Source organism: Somniosus microcephalus, chromosome 7 (assembly GCF_052327205.1).
Source record: "Somniosus microcephalus isolate GS21.2 chromosome 7, FLI_Smic_1.0, whole genome shotgun sequence".
NCBI classification, from domain to species: Eukaryota; Metazoa; Chordata; class Chondrichthyes; order Squaliformes; family Somniosidae; genus Somniosus; species Somniosus microcephalus.
In genome coordinates this window covers 217,154,212-217,175,261 of record NC_140993.1, presented here as the reverse complement: position 1 = coordinate 217,175,261, position 21,050 = coordinate 217,154,212, and the positions used below count along the sequence as shown (strand labels likewise).

General features: G+C 42.2%; 1 protein-coding gene across 1 annotated transcript in view; it reads left to right on the top strand.

Annotated features, from left to right (window-relative positions):
* dcaf13 (ddb1 and cul4 associated factor 13) overlaps positions 1-21,050 on the top strand; it is a 100,960-nt gene that overhangs the window by 62,804 nt on the left and 17,106 nt on the right. Inside the window, exon 9 of the mRNA XM_085993410.1 lies at positions 11,747-11,882. Coding sequence (XP_085849536.1) covers positions 11,747-11,882 — 136 coding nt within the window. The remainder of the gene's footprint in view (positions 1-11,746; positions 11,883-21,050) is intronic.

Genomic DNA, 21,050 nt, shown 5'->3' with positions numbered 1-21,050 from the left:
TAGAGCTCTGATGGACAAGAGAGGGTTAAACTCAAGTTTGCAGAACGCACCCGCCACCATTTTTACGGCGGCAGATGTCGGGACATCAGAGTGCCAGGCTGTTGAGAGGCGAGATGCTCATTAACTTCTTTAAATCAGGCTTCTATGATGCAATTGGGAGCCCAATTTGAAATTACTTGGTGCTGCACGGGTTTCCCAGGGGCCAGGCAAGTCGTCTGCGAAACGTAGGCAAGATTGTGTGGCACTTTATTGGGGTGGTTAAAGGTCAGGAGGTCAGATGTAAATAAATGTTCAAAGCTGCTTTCTCAGTTCCCTGTGGGACATGGTTGTGTGAGAGACTTCTTTGGAGAGTTTGGAGGTATTCAGAGAAGATCACGCTGGGTGGCGCCACAGCTGCTCTCGATTGGACAGAGGAAGTGAATGAGGATCAACATCAGCAAGGGTATGCTGTGGTGGGAGTTGCAGCTGGCCAGCAGAGAAGAGAGCAACGGAGGGGATGAGTTCGCAGAAGGCCCTACCCACCTAACTGGGTCTACAGACAGAGGCTTAGCTTCCTTGACTTGTCAGAGGAGCAGTGCTTCCGAAGGCTAGGATTGTCATGTTAGGTGGTTGCAGACCTCTGCAACCTCCTACAAGAAGACCTGGTGGCCACGCATTACCAGTGGCTGTGAAAATCACTGGACCAGCAGGAGAGGGGGTAACACGTCTGGTACTGGTTGGTGGGGTGGTGGGGGAGAAACGGGTGAGATGTGCAAACGCTTTGGGAGGCGTGTGAACTTCCATCTCCTTGTCACAATCCTCCCTCTCCTCGGCCAGTGGCACATCACTCCTGCCTCTCTGTGGGAGAGCAGCTTGGAGGAGATCAGTGACACCAGGGAAGACCACGCCAATCTATCTGCCAGCATGTGGAAGCCAGTAGCCATGTCAGCGGACAAAGCTTGCAAGTTCGTGTCTGGGCCTGCAGGGACTCGTTATGTGCCGTGATTCAACTTCTATAGAGGCGGCAGGAGGAATGGAACATTGTATCTTTGAAAAGGCCTGCAACAAATATTTGAGCTGCACTCCTCCATCCCCTGTGCCATTGCGGAGAGTGTGCATGGCAGGACAAGCCAGTCCTCGCGCAATTGCTGCTGAGCCTAGCAGGCTCCTTTTTAATTGATGACCCCCCCCCCCCCCCCCAAAGTTCCTTATCTCTGTCCAGCTGAGCAGAGCTTGGAGACAACTGCGCCCTCCGATGTGGATTTTGCACAGCTATCCCTCCCACCACACTGCCCATGCTCGCGTGTGCCGTGCAATTCACCAGGTGATATCCCACCTAACTGTCGAAGAGGACCCACTGATGTGCTTGTATCCGTGTTGATGCCTGCAACGTATGTGTCCTGTGACGGTGTGCCCTCGGCAGGAATGAGCTCCTCTGAGGAGCCTTCATCTCTGGACAGGAGCGTGTTTTCTTCGTGTGATGGCCCTGGAGAGGAGAGGAGATGGATATGATTTAGTCATGGTACTCTAAATGTTGAAATGCACGTGATTAAAGGATTTGATGGCATAGATGGAGAAACTATTTCCTTTGGGGGAGTCCAGAATAAGGGGACATAACAATGTCCCCTGTAATTTTTTGAGGGGGGCTGCATGGTCCCTTCAAAATACCGCACATGTGCAGTTTTTCGATTTAAAAGTCCCACTAAAAGGATAGACCCACCAGAGGAGGGGACACAGTGATAAGCAGTTAGGCTGGTATAGCCCGGGAATCCTCGCATTTGACTCCAGACCTCGTGGAGTCCCGTAGCCTCGGGTTAAATGGAGGCCATGGAAAACTCCTGCTGATTATCATCTACCATCCCCTCCACACACCTGATGAACTAGCACTCCTCAAATTTGAACACTCCTTGGCGGAAGCACTGTGAAAAGTAAGGGCACACTCTGGGTGGAAGACTTAAATGTCCACTACCAGCCAGTGTGGCTCAGTAATACCACCACTGACCGGTCACAACAGCTAGACTGGACCAGCATCCGGGGGTGTGGGAAGTAACATGAGGCAGTAATCTAATGGACCTCATCCTCACCAACCTATCTCTTGCAGACATGTTTACCACAATGGCATTGGTGAGAGTAACCACAGCACACTCCTTGTGAAGACAAAGTCTTCTCTTTGCCGTAAGGAGACTCTACAATCACAACCACCATGCTAAGTGAGGCAAACTAAAGACAGATCTGGAAGCCAAAACTGAATATCCATTAGATGCTGCGGGCATTCAGCAGTAGCAGAATTGTATGCCATCGCAGTTTTTAAACTTATGGCCCAACATATCCATCACTCCTCCATCAGCATCAAGTCGAGAGACAAAACCTGTTTCAGTGGTGAGTGTAGAATGGCATGCAGGAGCAGCATCAGGCAACCCTTACAATGAAGCATCAACCTAGTGAAGCTACAGCACAGGGCCCACCTGTATGGTAACACTAAAAGCAGCATGTTACAGACAGTCAAGCAGTACCACAATCAATGCTCCCTCTTGAGATGTGCGGCCGTGCTGGCCTCTGTCGGTCCTGCGCAGTCAGGACAGCTTTTCTCATGTTAAATTTCGCACATGTGCGAAACTGTGAATGGGCCATGCACCCAAAAAAAATTACGGGGAACATTGACCACAACCAATGTATCAGTGCAAAGCTCTGAGGCCCTACCACATGGTCAAAAATAGTGGTGGATTACCAGGCAACTGATGGGTAGGAGGAGGCTCCATGAACATCCCCATCCTCAACTATGATGGAGCTCAGCATGTGATTGCAAGGGACAAAGCTGAAGTGTTTGCAAACATCTTTAACCACAAGTGTTATTAGGACAATCCCTCTCAAGGGCCCTACCATCATAGATGCCAGCGTTTCGCCAAATCACTTAACTCCACATGTCACTAAGAAGTGGCTGAGTGTACTAAATACAAGCCAAGATTATGGGCCCTGATAACATCCTGGCTGCAATGCTGAAAATCTGTATAGCAGTTCTTGCTCCAGGCATGAATATGAGTTGAATGCCATAGGAGAGATGAGAATAACTGCCCTTAACATCAAGGCAGCATTCAACCAAGTATGGCACCAAAGGACCCTAGCAAAACTTAAGCAATGGGGGTCACGAAAAAGCCTTCCAGTGCCTGGAGAATAGCTGTCGCAAAGGAAGATGGCCATAGTTGTTGTGCACCAATCATCACAGTCCTCGGGACAGCATCCTCAGCTGCTTCATCATTGTCCTTCCATCCATCATGAGCTCAGGAGTGGGCTTTTTGCTAACCATTCTACAGCTCTGACAAGTGGAAGGTAACATTTGTGCCACAAGTGCCAGACACTGCCCATCTCCAAGAAGAAAAGGTCCAACCACCTCCCCTGATTTTCAACAGCACCACCATTGCTAAGTACGCTATCATCAGCATTCTGGGAGTAGCCATTGATCAGAAACTTAACTGGCCAGCAATATTAACACCATGGCTACAAGAGCAGAGGCTAGGTACTTTGCAATGAGTCGCTACTAATCCTCAAAGCCTCAACCTGGATGAGTACAGCTACAGTAATATTCATGAGAGTAAGCTTGCAGGGAACATAAAAACTGACTGTAAAACCTTCTATAGATATGTGAAGAGAAAAAGATTGGTGATGTCAAGCTTAGGTCCCTTGCAGTCAGAATCAGGGGAATTTATAATGGGGAACAAAGAAATGGCAAACCAATTAAATACATACTTTGGTTCTGTCTTCACAAAGGAGGACACAAATAACCTCCCAGAGATGTCGGGGAACATAGGGTCTAATGAGAGGGAGGAACTGAATGAAATCAGTATTTGTAGGGAAATGGTGTTAGGGAAATTGACAGGATTGAAGCCCGATAAATCCCCAGGGCCTGATAATCTACATCCTAGGGTACTTAAGGAAGTGGCCCTAGAAATAGTAGATGCATTGCTGGTCATCTTCCAAAATTCGATAGACTCTGGAACAGTTCCCATGGATTGGAGGGTAGCTAATGTTACCCCACTATTCAAAAAAAGGTGGTAGAGAGAAAACGAGGAATTACAGACCGGTAAGCCTGACATCGGTAGTGGGGAAAATGCTGGAGTCCATTGTAAAAGATGTAATAGCAGAGCACTTGGAAAACAGTGACAGGATCGGACAAAGTCAACATGGATTTACAAAAGGTAAATCGTGCTTGACTAATCCACTGGAATTTTTTGAGGATGTAACTGGTAAACTAGATAAGGGAGAACCAGTGGATGTGGTGTATTTGGACTTTCAGAAGGCTTTTGATAAGGTACCACATAAGAGATTAGCGTGTAAAGTTAAAGCACAAGGGATTGGGGGCAAGGTGCTGACTTGGATAGAGAACTGGTTGGTAGACAGGAAGCAGAGAGTTAAAATAAATGGGTCTTTTTCCGATTGGCAGGCAGTGACTAGTGGGGTACCGCAGGGATCGGTGCTTGGACCCTAGCTATTCACAATATATAATAATGATCTAGATGAGGGAACTAGACGTAATATCTCCAAGTTTGCAGACGACAAAGCTGGGTGGGCGTGTGTGCTGTGAGGAGGATGATGAGAAACAACCGTATGATTTGGACAGGTTGGGTGAATGGGCAGATGCATGGCAGATGCAGTATAATGTGGATAAATGCGAGGTTATCCACCTTGGTGCCAAAAACAGGAAGGCAGATTATTATCTGAACGGCAATAGATTGGGAGAAGGGGAAGTGCAACGAGACCTGGGTGTCCTTGTGCACCAGTCGCTGAAGGTAAGCATGCAGGTGCAGCAGGCGGTTAAGAAGGCAAATGGTATGTTGGCCTTCGTAGCGAAAGGGTTCGAGTGCAGGAACAAGGATGTCTTGCTGCAGTTGTACAGGGCCTTGGTGAGACCACACCTTGAGTATTGTGTGCAGTTTTGGTCGCCTTATCTGAGGAAGGATGTTCTTGCCATGGAGGGAGTGCAGCGAAGATTCACCAGACTGATACCTGGGATGGCAGGAATGACGTATGAGGAGAGATTGGGTCGATTGGGCTTATACTCGCTGGAGTTTAGAAGAATGAGGACTAGACAGACTAGATGCAGGAAGGATGTTCCCGATGGCGGGGGAGTCCAGAACCAGAGGTCACAGTCTAAAGATAAGGGGTAAGCCATTTAGGACAGAGATGAGGAGGAATTTCTTCACCCAGAGAGTGGTGAACCTGTGGAATTCTCTACCACAGAAGGCAGTTGAGGCCACTTCATTAAATATATTCAAGAATGAGTTAGATATATTTCTTAAGGCTAAAAGGATATGTGGAGAAGGCAGGGACAGGGTACTGAGTTTGGATGATCAGCCATGATTTCATTGAATGGCGGAGCAGGCTCGAGGGGCCGAATGGCCTACTCCTGCTCCTATCTTCTATGTTTCTAAGACGCTCGACACCATCCAGGATGCGCAGTCTGCGCCGCAGCTACTGGACTCTATATCCACCCCTCCACCATCAGTCACTGGTTGCAGTTATGTACTATCTACAGGATGCACTGCAGCAACTTACAAAGATTGCTTCGACAGGAACTCCCTCCCCTGCAAACTATCAGCAAGAAGACCAGGAGCAGCAATGTCATGGGAACACCATCACTTCCAAGTTCCCCTCCAGTCAAACACCATCCTGACTTTGATATATATCTGTTCTTTCATTGTCAGTGGGTTAGTAGCTTAAAATTCTGTACTTAACACCATCATGGAAGCACCAACAGCACAAGGACTAACGTTGTTCCAGGTGAAGGCCTATTACCATCTTCTCGGATGGGCAATAAATGTAGCCTTGTCAATGTTGGCCACATCCCGAAAACAATTTTTTAAAAATTTGCTGCAAAGCATATCCTTTGGAATTGATGACTCTACAGGAAGAATGTAAGCGTGGCTGGGAACATAACATTACAACAACAATTTGTATTTATCTGGTGCCTTTAACGTCGTAAAACGTCACAAGGCGCTTCACAGGAGTGTTACGAAACAAAATTTGACACCGAGTCACAAGGAGAAATTAGGACAGATGACCAAAAGCTTGGTTAAAGAGGTAGGTTTTAAGGAGTGTCTTAAAGGAGGAAATAGAGGTAGAGAGGTTTAGGCAGGGAATTCCAGAGCTTGGGGCCTAGGCAGCATAAAGCGTGGCCACCAATGGTTGAGCGATTAAAATCAGGGATGCTCAATAGGCCAGAATTAGAGGAGCGCAGATATCTCTTGGGTGGGGAGGGGGGCAGGGGGGTTGTGCTGGAGGAGATCAGGAGGCGAAGCCATGGCGGGATTTGAAAACAAGGATGAGAATTTTAAATCAAGGTGTTGCTTGACCGGGAGGCAGTGTAAGTCATCGAGCACAGGGGTGATGAGTGAACGGGACTTGGTGAGAGTTAGGACACGGGCAGCCGAGTTTTGGATAACCTCAAGATTACGTAGGGTAGAGCTAGGGAGGCCAGCCAGGAGTGTGTTGAAATCGTCAAGTCTAAAGGTAACAAAGGCATGGATGAGGGTTTCAACAGCATATGAGCTGAGGCGGGGGTGGAGTAAGACAATGTTATGGAGGTGGAAATAGACGATCTTGGTGATGGCGCAGATATGTGGTCGGAAGCTCATTTCAGGGTCAAATATGACACCAAGGTTGCGAAGTCTGGTTCAGCCTCAGATGCTAGGGAGAGGGAGGGAGTCGGTGGCTAGGGAATGGAGTTTGTGGTGAGGACCGAAGACAATGGCTTCCGTCTTTCCAATATTTAGTTGGAGGAAATTTCTGCTCATCCAGTACTGGATGTCGGACAAGCAGTCTGACAATTTAGAGACAGTTGAGGGGGTCGAAGGAAATGGTGGTGAGGTAGAGCTGGGTATCTACAGCGTACATGTGGAAACTGGCGCTGTGTTTTCGGATGATGTCACCGAGGGGCAGCAGGTAGATGAGAAATAGAAGGGGTCCAAGGATAGATCCTTGGGGGACACCAGAAGTAACAATGCGGGAGCAGGAAGAGAAGCCATTGCAGGTGATTCTCTGGCTACGATTGCGATAGATAAGAATGGAACTAGGCGAGTTGAACATAACCATCTAACAATTCTCCTGGTTTTTCTATTAAATAGGTTGCATGTTATTCCACAGACACTGCCTCTTGTGTTTGCTCCTTCTCATTAGTCCCATAAGGTCAGGCTTTATTTTTTAAATGTGAATTCCACAATAATATAATTCACAGGCTATGGAAGAGGTTCTACAAGAATTATTATTCACTTAATACAAAGTTCATATAATGAGACAGTACATGTAGTAAAGTTCTTAATCTAACCAGCTGTATCTTCAAATTGATCGTTAGCAAATCTGGGAGGTGCCAGAAGATGTTCTACTTTGATTGTAGCTGTCAACTCTCAAGGGTGGTAGCTGTCCTCTTTAAGGCTTGAAATTGCAGCCAATGTGACTCTTTGCACACCTGCCAGCCACATTATTATACCAAAGGAAAGTTAAAGAACGAACAATCCCAAAGGGTAAAATTAATGAACTGACAAAAGCCATCTATCTAACTGAAGGAGTGAATCCTCTTGCTTGTTCCCTTATCAGTTAGTATTTTTTACCCAGAGAGTGGTTAGAATGTGGAACTCGCTACCACGAGGAGCAGTTGAGGCGACTAACATAAATGCATTTAAGGGGAAGCTAGATAAACACGAGGGAGAAAGGAGGTTATGTTGGTGGGGCTAGATGAGGGGTGGGAGGAGGCTTGTGTGGGACATAAGCATGGACCAGTTAGACCAAATGGCCTGTTTCTGTGTAATTCTATATTCTTTCCACTTTTTTTTGCAACACATCCCTTCCCATGATTAAATCCTGTGTTTCAGGAACTAATTGGAACTATAATACTCTTAAATTAATAGCTAAATCACAAGGTTTCTCAATTAATTAACTAGCAACACAGTGTTTATATATGTATACGCAAAACATTTCTTCCTGTGAGAGAATGTCAGTCTGTTACTACTGCTGCACTGTTGCCGCTTAAACCGTGGAATCGCCTAATTTCAGTGAAAGGAGAAGAAAGTGTAAACAAGTAAAGTTAATAAAAGTACAAAAAAAGCAAACAAAAAAACCTGCAAATGGTGGATATCTGAAATGAACCAGAAAAATGCTAGAAACACTCAGCAGGTCAGGCAGAATCTATTGAGAGAACACAAGTCAATATTTTGGGTGTTGAACCCTTCATATGAACAGTGTAGAGAAAATATGAAATGAGAGCTACGGTAGCCAGATGTGAAGAACTTGCATTTACATAGCACTTTTCACGTCCTCAAGACGTTCCAAAACACTTCACAGCCAATGAAGTACTTCTGAAGTATGGTTGCTGTTGTAATGTAGGAAGTGTGGCAGCCAATTTGTGCACAGCAAGCTTCCATAAACAGTGATGAGATAAATGAGCAGAAAATCGGTTTTAGTGGTGCTGGTGGAGGTATAAATATTGGCCTGGGCATTGAGAGAACTCCACTGTTCCTCTTCCAATAGTGCCATGGGATCTTTTAAGTCTGGCAGACGGGGCTTGGTTTAACATCTCATCTGAAAGATGGCACCTCCAACAGTGCAGCACTCCATCAGTATTGCACTGAAGTGTCGGCCTAGATTATGTTATCAAATCTCTGGAGTGGGGAGAAGGAACGTTGGAACAACAAAAGTGATTTTCGCTAAACCTCAATGTCTGGATAAATTGCTTCCGTAAGGTTAGAACTTTCCAATACTGTGCAATTCTTTTTATTTGAACTAATCAAGAGATATTAAAAACTTTAAGTAACCAGAAGTTCAAATTTTTTATGTTCTCATTATGAAATGGAAAGCCTAAGGAGCTACTCTGATGAAGGATACTACTTTGGGGGCTAATATTGATTAAAACAATCAACACTGAGTAGCAAAACTGTTTTCTGTAAGTATATTGTAGTTTTAAACAGCAGACATTGTTATTTTAGAAAGTGAAGTTTAATTGTAGATTTAAGAATTTGTGCATTGCGGATTTATTCTATAGGAGTTGAAGTGGCGATAATTATTTAACACACACTCTCTTTTGCTCCTCAGCCTTTACTTAATTTATAAAAGAATGTTATAATGTCATTAATTTGTTCTTTGTAGATATGAATTTAGCAGTGCTAATACTGAAGAAGTTGAAACAAAAATAGTGTACCATTGATCAGTGATACTGCATATTGATTTTAATACAGCTTTTACAAGCTTTTACCCATGATTTAGCAGGAATTTCCAGTTTGCTGAGCACAGATCAATGTACTTTTCAGTGGTCAGTGCAAACAAGGGCCTTGCATTGCGAGTTTAAACAAGATTATTTTACCAGACTCTTTCAGCAATTTTTTGTTGCAAAAGTTGACTCTCATTCCAATTATTACTTTTAATGTATATTGTAATGGAACAAATTTTCTGTGGATTTTTTTTTCCTCTGGTTTAGAATGTTTGAACAGCCATGCAAAAAGTTTGTACATTGTAGTTGATATCTCAACAATCATTAATGTTTTTAAATAAGTTGCCAGTGTTTCATTTTTGTTGTTACATAGGGGAGTTTTGACTTAAGAAGCATTGAGGTTATGTTGCAAAAGAAGATGAGTGCCTTGCTAGAAAGGCTACATGGGACCGCACAGGAGTGAACAAGTTGTACCTTTTCCCATTTTTTTTGTAATGAGTAGAAATTGGCTGAGATTATCTCTCTGGTTTACTGTAATTCCATACATTGGTTTAGTTTTGCTCTTGCATAATGACAACTGAAAAGACCACCACAGCTATTTCTTCATTCATATCGGATGTGCCCAGGACAGGACGAAACACGGTTCAATGTATTAGTAATTCACAAGATAATTAAGAATGAAGAAAGCCATTTGGCCCCTATTCATCCATAGAAATCTTAGAGTACCCCAATATCAGCATCCAGTTGTTTCTTAAACGATTCCAGAGTTTTTGCATCCACTGCTAGCACTGGAAATCTATAAGTTATTCACTCTTTTTATGAACAATTTCCTGACCTCTGTCCGAAATTATTTTAACAGTTCATCAACATATTCATTACAAGCAGAAGAAATTTAGATCAGTTACACTAGCACCACCTTCACTAAAATAAAAACAAAATGCTGGAAATACTCAGCAGGTCAGGCAGCATCTGTGGAGAGAGAAACATTTCAGATTGATGACCTTTTGTCAGAACTGGAAAATGTTTTGATGTAACAAGTTTTAAGCAAGTGCAGAGGCAGGGAAAAGGGGGCAGGAGAGGAAAGAACACAAGGGAAGCTTTGATGGGGTGGAAGGCAGGAGTGATTTAAATGACAAAAGGGATGCCGGTGCAAGGCAAAAGGAGATGGTACTGCGACAAGTAAATAAACAAAATATGGGTCTAGAGGAACTGTAAATGGCAACAGTAGAATCATTACAAGCATCTGCTGTCCGAAGAAATGGGAGCAGTGGTTGTAATCTGAAGATGTTGAACTCAGTGGCTGAGTCCGGAAGGTTGTAAAGTCTAATCGATAGATGAGATGCTGTTCCTCGAGATTATGTTGAGCTGCATTGGAACAGTGCAGGAGGCTGAGGTGGGAGTGGGGCGGAGATTTAAATTAGTATCACCTTGCAAATAGCCACCATCAGCATGGCAGGCACTTATGACCCTGTCATGCAAGTTCTAAACCCTGTTTGAAGTTTTTAAACACCATCCTGAATACATAAAATATCATAAGGTTTGTAGTGTTGACTTGAAACATTTTAATAATTTTCCTACAATTGAATTAAGGTTTAAGAAAAACAAACTTCCACTCATCCCACAAACAGTAAAGTAAAATATTTAAATTAATTGCTTGTGCTTCCCGACACACACAACCTCATTGTGACTGGGCATTACATTTTCCACAAGCATGTTATGGATTTCTGGGACCAAAGTCAACAGAATCTGGCATTTGTGGCTCAATAATAAAAACACTGTATCTGGCTTTGTACAGTTTTAATTCACTTTAATCACTTAAAGTGAGGTATTTAATCTTTAAACCTAATTATCAAAATTGCTTAATTTTGAAAAGTTGGTTTATTAGGGTATTACATGTTGACTTTTGAGCAGGTGACTCTGCTGAACTTGAGGAAAATATACTTTTCCATTGTACATTTTTTAAAAAGCAGTGGAACTCTATTTGCTTAAAGGTCTCCTCTTAACTGATCCTGCATTTGTTAGTATTGGATAATGGCATTTTCCTTATTTAAATCTACCTTGATCCTAACTTCATATGAATGCAGTATATGCACTCAATGCCAACAAGAAAAATGCCCATTTCCCCTCATTTTATCCACATTTCCGGAATTCGCAGGTTTTTGTATGCTTCTCAAATGTTCTTGAATACTCTTGGCAATGTAAATGTTTTGCATTACATGTAAACCATGGTTATTTTAACTTGTTGCAGTGTGATAGGTTGAAGAAATGAATGAAACGGCAATAAATTTTATAGAAAGTGATTATGTAATTTGGGTGTAACATTTTTTCACATGGACAAACCTTTTGAGCAAATACACCATTCAGGGAGTAAACATCATGGATGTGGATTGAAAACAATTTTAGATTTAGCACTTTCTATTTACTTCACTAATGGCAGCAACAACTGTAGGTTCATTTGTTTGCGTGTGTTTGATCCACAAGTAAGCTTTCTGTTTTTTTCATATGACTTCTGTTTCAAATAGTAATGTCGGCTGTAAAGTGTCTTTCTATTAATATAACCATTTTATTTTCTAGGGAGGTGTACCATACAAAACGTATGCAGCATGTTATGTGTGTAAAGTGGTCTGCCGACAACAAGTACATACTATGTGGTTCTGATGAAATGAATATCCGTTTGTGGAAGGCTAATGCTTCTGAAAAGCTTGGTGTGGTAAGTGATAGTACCTGACCACTAGTTTCCTGTTAGTGTTATATAGAAATCTTGAGATTTATTTCTATGATGTGTGATTTGTATGGTTATTTGAGCATTTTTTTAAACTCTCAATGGTTCGTTATTTGGATAATTTACCAAAGCAGCTTTCTAGATATAGCACAGGGCTACTTCTGGAGAATTTCATTGCATATTTAACAGTCCGATGGTATTTTATACAATGGGCTTTTGAATTATGGAGGAAAGTTGGAAAGCACATTAAAAGCAAAATGACATTAAACATATGTAAGTGCCTATAAGCCACACCTAGTCCTAGCTTGCTACAGACACATTTATAGGATAACTTTATGACTACTGATGCACTATTTTACAGTGTGAAATACTGAAAGAACCAATTAATTCTGCTATGCTGTCTCTTGCTACAATATCCGTGCTATAAAACTTCGAGTATACCAATAAAATAAAAGAATCGGTGATTTAAAGATTCGAAGAGTTAAAAACCCATCAACATTATTAGGCTTTGAAATCAGCTGTGCTATTCGATCAGTTGATCAATTTAGAACCACTGTCTTATCTCTTATTCAAACAGAAAGTATCATCACTCTGTCCAGTATGTGATTAGAGTCCTACCAGACTAGACTACATTCTCCAGGATCTGGCAATAGTTTTGTCAAAAACTCTTTGTTCCATACTTAAAGCTTTTTTTTAATATCACATTAGCCCGAGTAGTCGCATTACATTCAAAAATCATTTTCAGTTGATTGTTACCTGCTTGTTAATGCTGATGAACCATGTATAATTTGACATTTTTATTAACTTTCTCGACAATAAAGCTAGGAGAGATGCTTTTTTACCCTCTTGTATGTGTAGGTAGGGATTCAATGGCACCTCTTAGAATTGATAGCAGGGTGAATGGATAATCTGACCTTCAAAGCAAAGTGGATTCTTTACCATCAAGTTTTTAACCGACACTGAATATCTGTCAATTTGGATTTGAAATGCTTTTACGCTTGTTTAAGGATGCCCACTTAATACAGTAGATTTTCTCTTTAAAGGGAAGGAAAGTCTAGGGAGAGTAGTAATTACAAACCTATTCCTACCATTTTAAAGAAATTCAAAATTACTACTCAACTGAGACCTTCTATGCCAGGTCTCCATCCCTCAGACCCTACTGACTGGGAGGAGCCAGCTGTTGTATCCAAGTTCAGCTCTCTTCATTTTAGTGGGGACTGCAACTTGGGTTTGGCTAATCCAGAGCCATCTGACCCCAGAAAAATAGGTTTCATTGGAGATATCTTTAATTTTATTGCTGCTTTCTGCCACAGCTCATCTGAACACCCATCATCCTGTATCTTTAACGATAAATTTGCATTTATATAGCACCTTTAACGTAGAAAAGATGCTTCCCGAAAGAGTAAAAATTGGGCATCAGTAGAAGAGTTAGAGGGATCAAGAACAAGGGGCCATAGATGCAAGATTAAATATAAGAAATTTAGAACAGAGGCCAGGAGTAACTTATTTTACAGCGTTGCGAGGTTTGGAATTCACTTCCAGGGTTAGTGGCCGAGGCAGAAACTGTAAACATTCACGATTAGATCGAATAGGTGGATGAAGGAAAGGGGATTGAACATAGGAACAAGACTAGTCCATTCAGCTCCTGGAGCCTGTTCCACCATTCAGTTATATCATGGCTAATCTTTACCTCAACTCCATTTACCCGCCTTTGATCCATATCTCTTGATGCCCTTACCTGATTAAAAAAATCTGTCGATCTCGGTCTTTTAAATTACAATTGACCTAGCATCCACAGCCTTGTGTGGGAGAGCATTTTCAGATTTCCACTACCCTTTGTGTGGAAAAATTGCTTCCTGATTTCACTCCTTAATGGCCTAATTCTAATTTTAAGATTGTGTCCTCTTGTTCTGGTTCCCCTGCCAGAGGAAATAGTTTCTCTGTATCTACCCTATCGAATCCTTTTATCATATAGGATATTGGAACAAGGTAAATGTGATTAGAACTATTTGCTTACCTGGAGGTAACCGCTGACATAGACTGGTTGGGCCGAATGGACTGTTTCCATCTTGTAGCTTCTGTGCATGTATAAGTTAGGAGATGGGGCCAAATCACAGGAGGCCAGAGTTAAAGGAAGAAAATGGCTCGGGGCAGAACAGAAGGATGAAGGCGGTCACCGAGGTAGGGAATAGATAGTCCATGGAGAGATTTGTTAATGAACACAAGGATATTTAAATCAGTGCTTTGGGGAAAGGAAGCTAATGTATGTCACCTATGAATGGAACGATTGGGAATGACTTGATGCGAGACCAGATATAGATGGACAAACTTTGGACAAGTTGGAGTTTATGGAGGGGAGAGATTAGATGGATGGTGAGGAGAGCATTGCAGAAATCAAACCTGGAGATGAAAAAGCATGGATTAGAGTTTTGGTTGTGATGGGAATGAGGTCTTCCAGAATTCGATAGACTCTGGAACAGTACCCGTGGATTGGAGGGTAGCTAATGTTACCCCTCTATTCAAAAAAAGGTGGTAGAGAGAAAACGGGGAATTATAGACCGGTAAGCCTGACATCGGTAGTGGGGAAAATGCTAGAGTCCATTATAAAAGATGTAATAGCAGAGCACTTGGAAAACAGTGACAGGATCGGACAAAGTCAACATGGATTTACAAAAGGTAAACCGTGCTTGACTAATCTACTGGAATTTTTTGAGGATGTAACTGGTAAAATAGTTAAGGGAGAACCAGTGGATGTGGTGTATTTGGACTTTCAGAAGGCTTTCGATAAGGTCCCGCATAAGAGATTAGCATGTAAAGTTAAGGCACATGGGATTGGGGGCAAGGTATTGACTTGGATAGAGAACTGGTTGGCAGACAGAAAGCAGAGAGTTGGAATAAACGGCTCTTTTTCCGAGCGGCAGGCAGTGACGAGTGGGGTACCGCAGGGATCGGTGCTAGGGCCCCAGCTATTCATTATATATTAATGATCTAGACGAGGGAACTAGATGTAATATCTCCAAGTTTGCAGACGACACAAAGCTGGGTGGGAATGATGAGGATGCCGAGAAACTCCAGTATGATTTGGACAGGTTGGGTGATTGGGCAGAAGCATGGCAGATGCAATATAATGTGGATAAATGCAAGGTTATCCACTTTGGTGTCAAAAACAGGAAGGCAGATTATCATCTGAATGGCAATAGATTGGGAGAAGGGGAAGTGCAACGAGACCTGGGTGTCCTTGTGCACCAGTCGCTGAAGGTAAGCATGCAGGTGCAGCAGGCGCTTAAGAAGGCAAATGGTATGTTGGCCTTCGTAGCAAGAGGGTTCGAGTACAGGAACAAGGATGTCTTGCTGCAGTTGTACAGGGCCTTGGTGAGACCACATCTTGAGTATTGTGTGCAGTTTTGGTCGCCTCATCTGAGGAAGGATGTTTTTGCCATGGAGGGAGTGCAGCGAAGATTCACCAGACTGATACCTGGGATGGCAGGAATGACGTATGAAGAGAGATTGGGTCGATTGGGCTTATACTTGCTGGAATTTAGAAGAATGAGAGGGGATCTCATTGAAACTTATAAAATTCTAACAGGACTAGACAGACTAGATGCAGGAAGGATGTTCCCGATGGTCGGGGAGTCCCGAACCAGGGGTCACAGTCTAAGGATAAGGGGTTTGCCATTTAGGACAGAGATGAGGAGGAATTTCTTCACCGAGAGTGGTGAACCTGTGGAATTCTCTACCACAAAAGGCAGTGGAGGCTAATTCATTAAATATATTCAAGAAGGAGTTGGATATATTTCTTAAGGCTAAAGGGATCTGGGGAGAAAGCAGAGACAGGGTACAGAATTTGGATGATCAGCCATGATCTCGTTGAATGGCGGGGCAGACTCAAGGGGCCGAATGGCCTACTCCTGCTCCTATCTTCTATCTATGTATCTGAGGTCAGAGTGAGGAGGCAGGTGATATTGCAGAGATGGTAGTAAGCAATTTTGGTAGTGGTCAGAAAACTCTGCTCTGGGTCATGTAGGACATCGAGGTTGTGCACTGTCTGGTGAAACTTGAACAGCAGATAGAGAGGGAGAAGGAGTCGGTGTTCAGAATGCTCTCCTCACATTTGGGAGCCACAAAGTGTGTTAGGTAGGGGTTCTGTCAAGAATCTGGTGTATTAGGATCCTGGAACAGCCTGGATTCCAATCCGGAAGCATCCAAATTGGTAAAAGTCAGAATGAAGCACTGCCCAGACAGTGTGATTTTACCAAGTATTCGAACTTCAAAGGATGTTGGCTTCTGGGCTCATCAAGGAAGGGTTATCTTGCAGGGGAAGTGAAATTGTTCACCTCCATCTCTGTGCAGTTTAACATAAACATAAACTACAGACAATTTAAAACCATTAAGCATTTGTTACACGGTGATAAGATAATTGCAGATGAAGACGGTCATTCACTCAGTCTTAATTCATCCATCCAGAGAGATCCTGAAGTTTCACTTTCCTCTCTTCCCCCCCCCCCCCCCCCCATTTCAGTATCCAATTCTTTCTTAAAAGATTCCTCACAATTTAACTTAAAGCAAAGTCCAGATTTATAATTTCCATTCCCTCCACTATCTTGTATATTGCTATATATGACCACCTCACTTCCAGGCTGAAAAGCCCAAGTGCTTCCAGTCTTTCCTTCTTGCTCAGCCTATTAACACTAGCGATCAGGCATTGCACTTCCTCTAGCTGTAAAATGTCACAGTCTCCCTGGTAAAAATAGAGTATGAGAGTAAACTTACAAGGAACACAAAAGCGGATTGTAAAAGCTACTACAAGTACGTAAAAAGAAAGATTAGTGAAGACAAATGTAGGTCCCTTAAAGTCAGAAACGGAAGAATTTATAATGGGGAACAAGTAAATGGCAGAGCAATTAAACAAATACTTTGGTTCTGTCTTCACGGAAGAGGACACAAATAACTTCCCAGAAATGCTGGGGAACCAAGGGTCAGTGAGAAAGAGGAATTAAAGGAAATTAGTATTAGTAAAAGAAACAGTGCTGGAGAAATTAATGGGACTGAGAGCCGATAAATCCCCAAGGTCTGATGATGTGCATCTCAGAGTACTAAAAGAGGTAGCCATGGAAATAGTGGATGCATTGGTTGTCATCTTCCAAAATTCTATAGATAATGGAACAGTTCCTACAGATTGGAGGGTGGCAAATGTAACCCCACTATTTAAAAAGGGAGAGAGAAAACGGAACTACAGACCGGTTAGCCTAACATCAGTAGTAGGGAAAATGCTAGAGTCTATTATAAAGGATGTGATAACAAGACACTTAGAAAATATCAACGGGATTAGACAAAGTCAACATGGATTTATGAAAGGGAAATCATGTTTGAGAAACCTACTGGAGTTTTTTGAGGATGTAACTGGTAGAATAGATAAGGGAGAACCAGTGGATGTGGTATATTTGGATTTTCAGAAGGCCTTTGATAAGTCCCACATAAGAGGTTAGTGTGCAAAATTAAAGCATATGGGATTGGGGGTAATATATTGGCATGGATAAAAAATTGGTTAACAGACAGGAAACAGAGAGTAGGAATAAATGGGTCTTTTTGGGGTGGCAGGTGGTGACTAGTGGGGTACCGCAGGGATGAGTGCTTGGGCCCCAGCTATTCACAATATATATCAATGATTTGGATGAGGGAGCCAAATGTAATATTTCCAAGTTTGCTGATGACACAAAACTAGGTGGGATTGTGAGTTGTGAGGAGGATGCAAAGAGGCTTCAAGGTGATTGACAAGTTAAGTAAGTGGGCAAATACATGGCAGATGTGGATAAATGTGAAGTTATCCACTTCGGTAGGAAAAACAAAAAGGCAGAGTATTATTTAAATGGTGATAGATTGGGAAATGTTGATGTCTAGAGGGACCTGGGTATCCTTGTACACCAGTCACTGAAAGCAAACATGCAGGTGCAGCAAGCAGTTAGGAAGGCAAATGGTCTGTTGGCCTTCATTGCAAGAGAATTTGAGTACGGGAGCAAGGATGTTTTACTACAGTTAACCGGTCTGTAGTTCCGTTTTCTCTCTCCCTCCTTTTTAAATAGTGAGGTTACATTTGCCACCCTCCAATCTACAGTGGCCTTGGTGAGACCACACCTGGAGTATTGTGTGCAGTTTTGGTCTCCTTACCTAAGAAAGGATATGCTTGCCATTGAGGGAGTGCAGCGAAGGTTCACCAGACTGATTCCTGGGATGGCAGGACTGTCTTATGAGAAAAGATTGGGTCAACTAGGCCTGTATTCACTAGAGTATAGAAGAATGAGAGGGGATCTCATTGAAACATATAAATTTCTGACAGGGCTAGACCGACTGGATGCAGGGAGGATGTTTCCCCTGGCTGGGGGGTCAGGAACGAGGGGTCACAGTCTCAGGATACGGAGTAGGACATTTAGGACTGAGATGAGGAGAAATTTCTTCACTCAGAGGGTGGTGAACCTGTGGAATTTTCTACCACAGAAGGCTGTGGAGGCCAAGTCACTGAATATATTTAAGAAGGAGATGGATAGATTTCTAGACACAAATGGCATTGAGGGGTATGGGAAGAGCGGGAATATGGTATTGAGATAGAGGATCAGCCATGATATTGAATGGTGGAACAGGCTCGAATGGCCTACTCCTCCTCCTATTTTTCTATGTTTCTAAATACTGAGGCAAAGTAATTATTCAATATTTCTGCCATTTTGCTGTCATTACTGGTGAGTTTATCTTGTGCAACCCTGAATGGCCTATACCTATTGTGATTTTCCTTTCGTTATTTATGTTTCTGTAGAATACTACTACTTTTCATATTCCTTGATAATTTAATTTTGTAGTTCCTCTTTGTTTTCCTACCTTTTTTACTTTCCTTACCTCTTTGTATTCCCTTTTGTCATTCTCGTCTTTATTGTCTGTGTATTTAGTGTATGGCTTTTTCTTAGTTTCAATTTTGCCTATATCTCTTCATCCATGGTGTTTAATTATTGGAAAGTTTGTTCTTTTTTAGCGCAATATATTTCTCCTGAACTCTCTTGGATCACCTTTTTAAATATTTCCCACTGCTGTTCCATCTCTTTGTCAATATTTTTTCCAGTTTCATTCTCATTCCCTCAAAATTAGCTATTTTTCAATCTATTAATTTGGTCTTTGTTTTACTTATGCCTTTCTCAATCATTTATTTTAAACCTTATTATGTTGTGAATGCAATTACCCAAATGTTCCCCTAAATTTACTTCTTATCTGCTCTGGTTCATTTCCCATTACTAGATCTAGCAGGGATTAATCTCTTGTTGGGCTTTGAAGTACAGGAAACTCTTTTTTTTATCCGGGACCGTCGTAGTGCCGGTTTATCAAAAAGTCCGGATTACAGAGAGGTATAATTAAAAGGTACGAGAGCCCCGCACACAGCAACAGAGCCAGGCTTCCCTGTTGCTTAGCAACAGGTGCAGGAACCCTGGCCACAAGATCCAGGCCTCCCTGTTGCTTAGCAACAGGTGCAGGAACCCTGGTTACACAGCCACAGATCCAGGAACGGCCACTAATATGAAGTAAAACTTACCTGAACCTACTCCTGAATTTTGCCGGTTAACAGAGATTTCCGGTTATTTAGGTGCCGGTAAATCAAGAGTTTCATGTACTGGGTAAAAAAGGAGTCCTATTCACATTGTAAAAACTCCATTCCCTTTTCACCTTTCCCTACCTCTTTAATACTTGACATTGCTTTGTACACTTGTTGGTTATCTAACTGATACTATACTTCGAACAAAGTAGTTACAATGTTGTAACTGCAGAAAATACATTAAACACAGTAATCCGCACACTTAAGGTGATCAGGAAGGAGTTATTTCATAAAATCCTAGAGATTGGACAGTTTTAAAGAGTAAACTAATGAGAACTAGTGACTTATTTTAAAAATTAACCCCATGTGTCAAATACAGAATAATTGTTGAGTTACAGGATTTTACAAAAAATGTTGTTTTGTAAGGTATACCCTCTTAATGTTCAAGAGCCTTACATAAAATTTGTAAGACTTTTTCCAACAGCAAACATAGACTACGTACAGATATATGAAGGGTAGCATTTATATCCACAAATAGGGTGACTTGATAACTAATGAGCCAGCTGCACAAGTGTGACCTAAATCCTATTTTACAGGTTCTTGTCAATGTTCCCTCCAATTCTTTTTTGGGTGCAAGGTCCCTTTAACGGACTGCGAGGCCCATCACGCATGCGTGAAATGTCCCATTGTAAAGCTGGCAAGCGGCCCGTGCGGGACTTCCAGATGCACGCAGTAACTGTACTGCTCAGAGAATCATTAAAAAATAGTTTTGGTGACTGGTTTTACAAATGAATGTTTAAAGATATGGCTATTGAAGCATCTGATCCTGGCGTAACTTACAGTTGGTGTGCAGATATGAGGCCTGTCACTTAGTTTTGGATACTAATCACCACACTCCTCTCTCTTCCTTTCTTTCTTTCTTTCTCCCTCCCCCCCCCCCCCCCCCCAAATCCCCTTAACTCAAATTACTGAATCAATAATTGGGGAGTTTGGGCTGAAGCTAAGCAACAATCCAAGACCAGCTACATAGTTGACTTTTATTGTGTTTTTCAAAAGTAACTTAATTGAGTCAACACACGACAAAACAATGTCTTCGGTATTGATTATGCATTTTACTTTGGTTCTACTTGGTTAAATATGTTCATATTGATATTTATATTATTACTTCTGTGTCCAGAAGATCTCGTGTATGATGATGAAGAGTCATCTTGGTTATTCATTACCTCAAAATTGGATTACAAAACATTGTTTTTTGACACTTACTTGAATGGGGATTTTTTTTGTGATTAAGCATTTTCCAATATCATGCGAACAAATACAACTATAAATTCCAGAGAGTGATTTGCATGCAGTTACACGAGCATCAATATGGTTAACACCCTGGGGCCAATTTTACGAATATGTCTGGTTTTGGGGAACATCCAACCACACAGTTAATGGATGGAAAATCACGAGAGTGATCTTCATGCTTTTGTCCTTTTTCGCTCCAGACTGGCAAGGCTCCGTAGTGGGAGCCAGCATTTGGAAAACTGCCCCTCCTATATGACCATTCATTAACACTATGTATGTAAAGTTATCTAATTTAA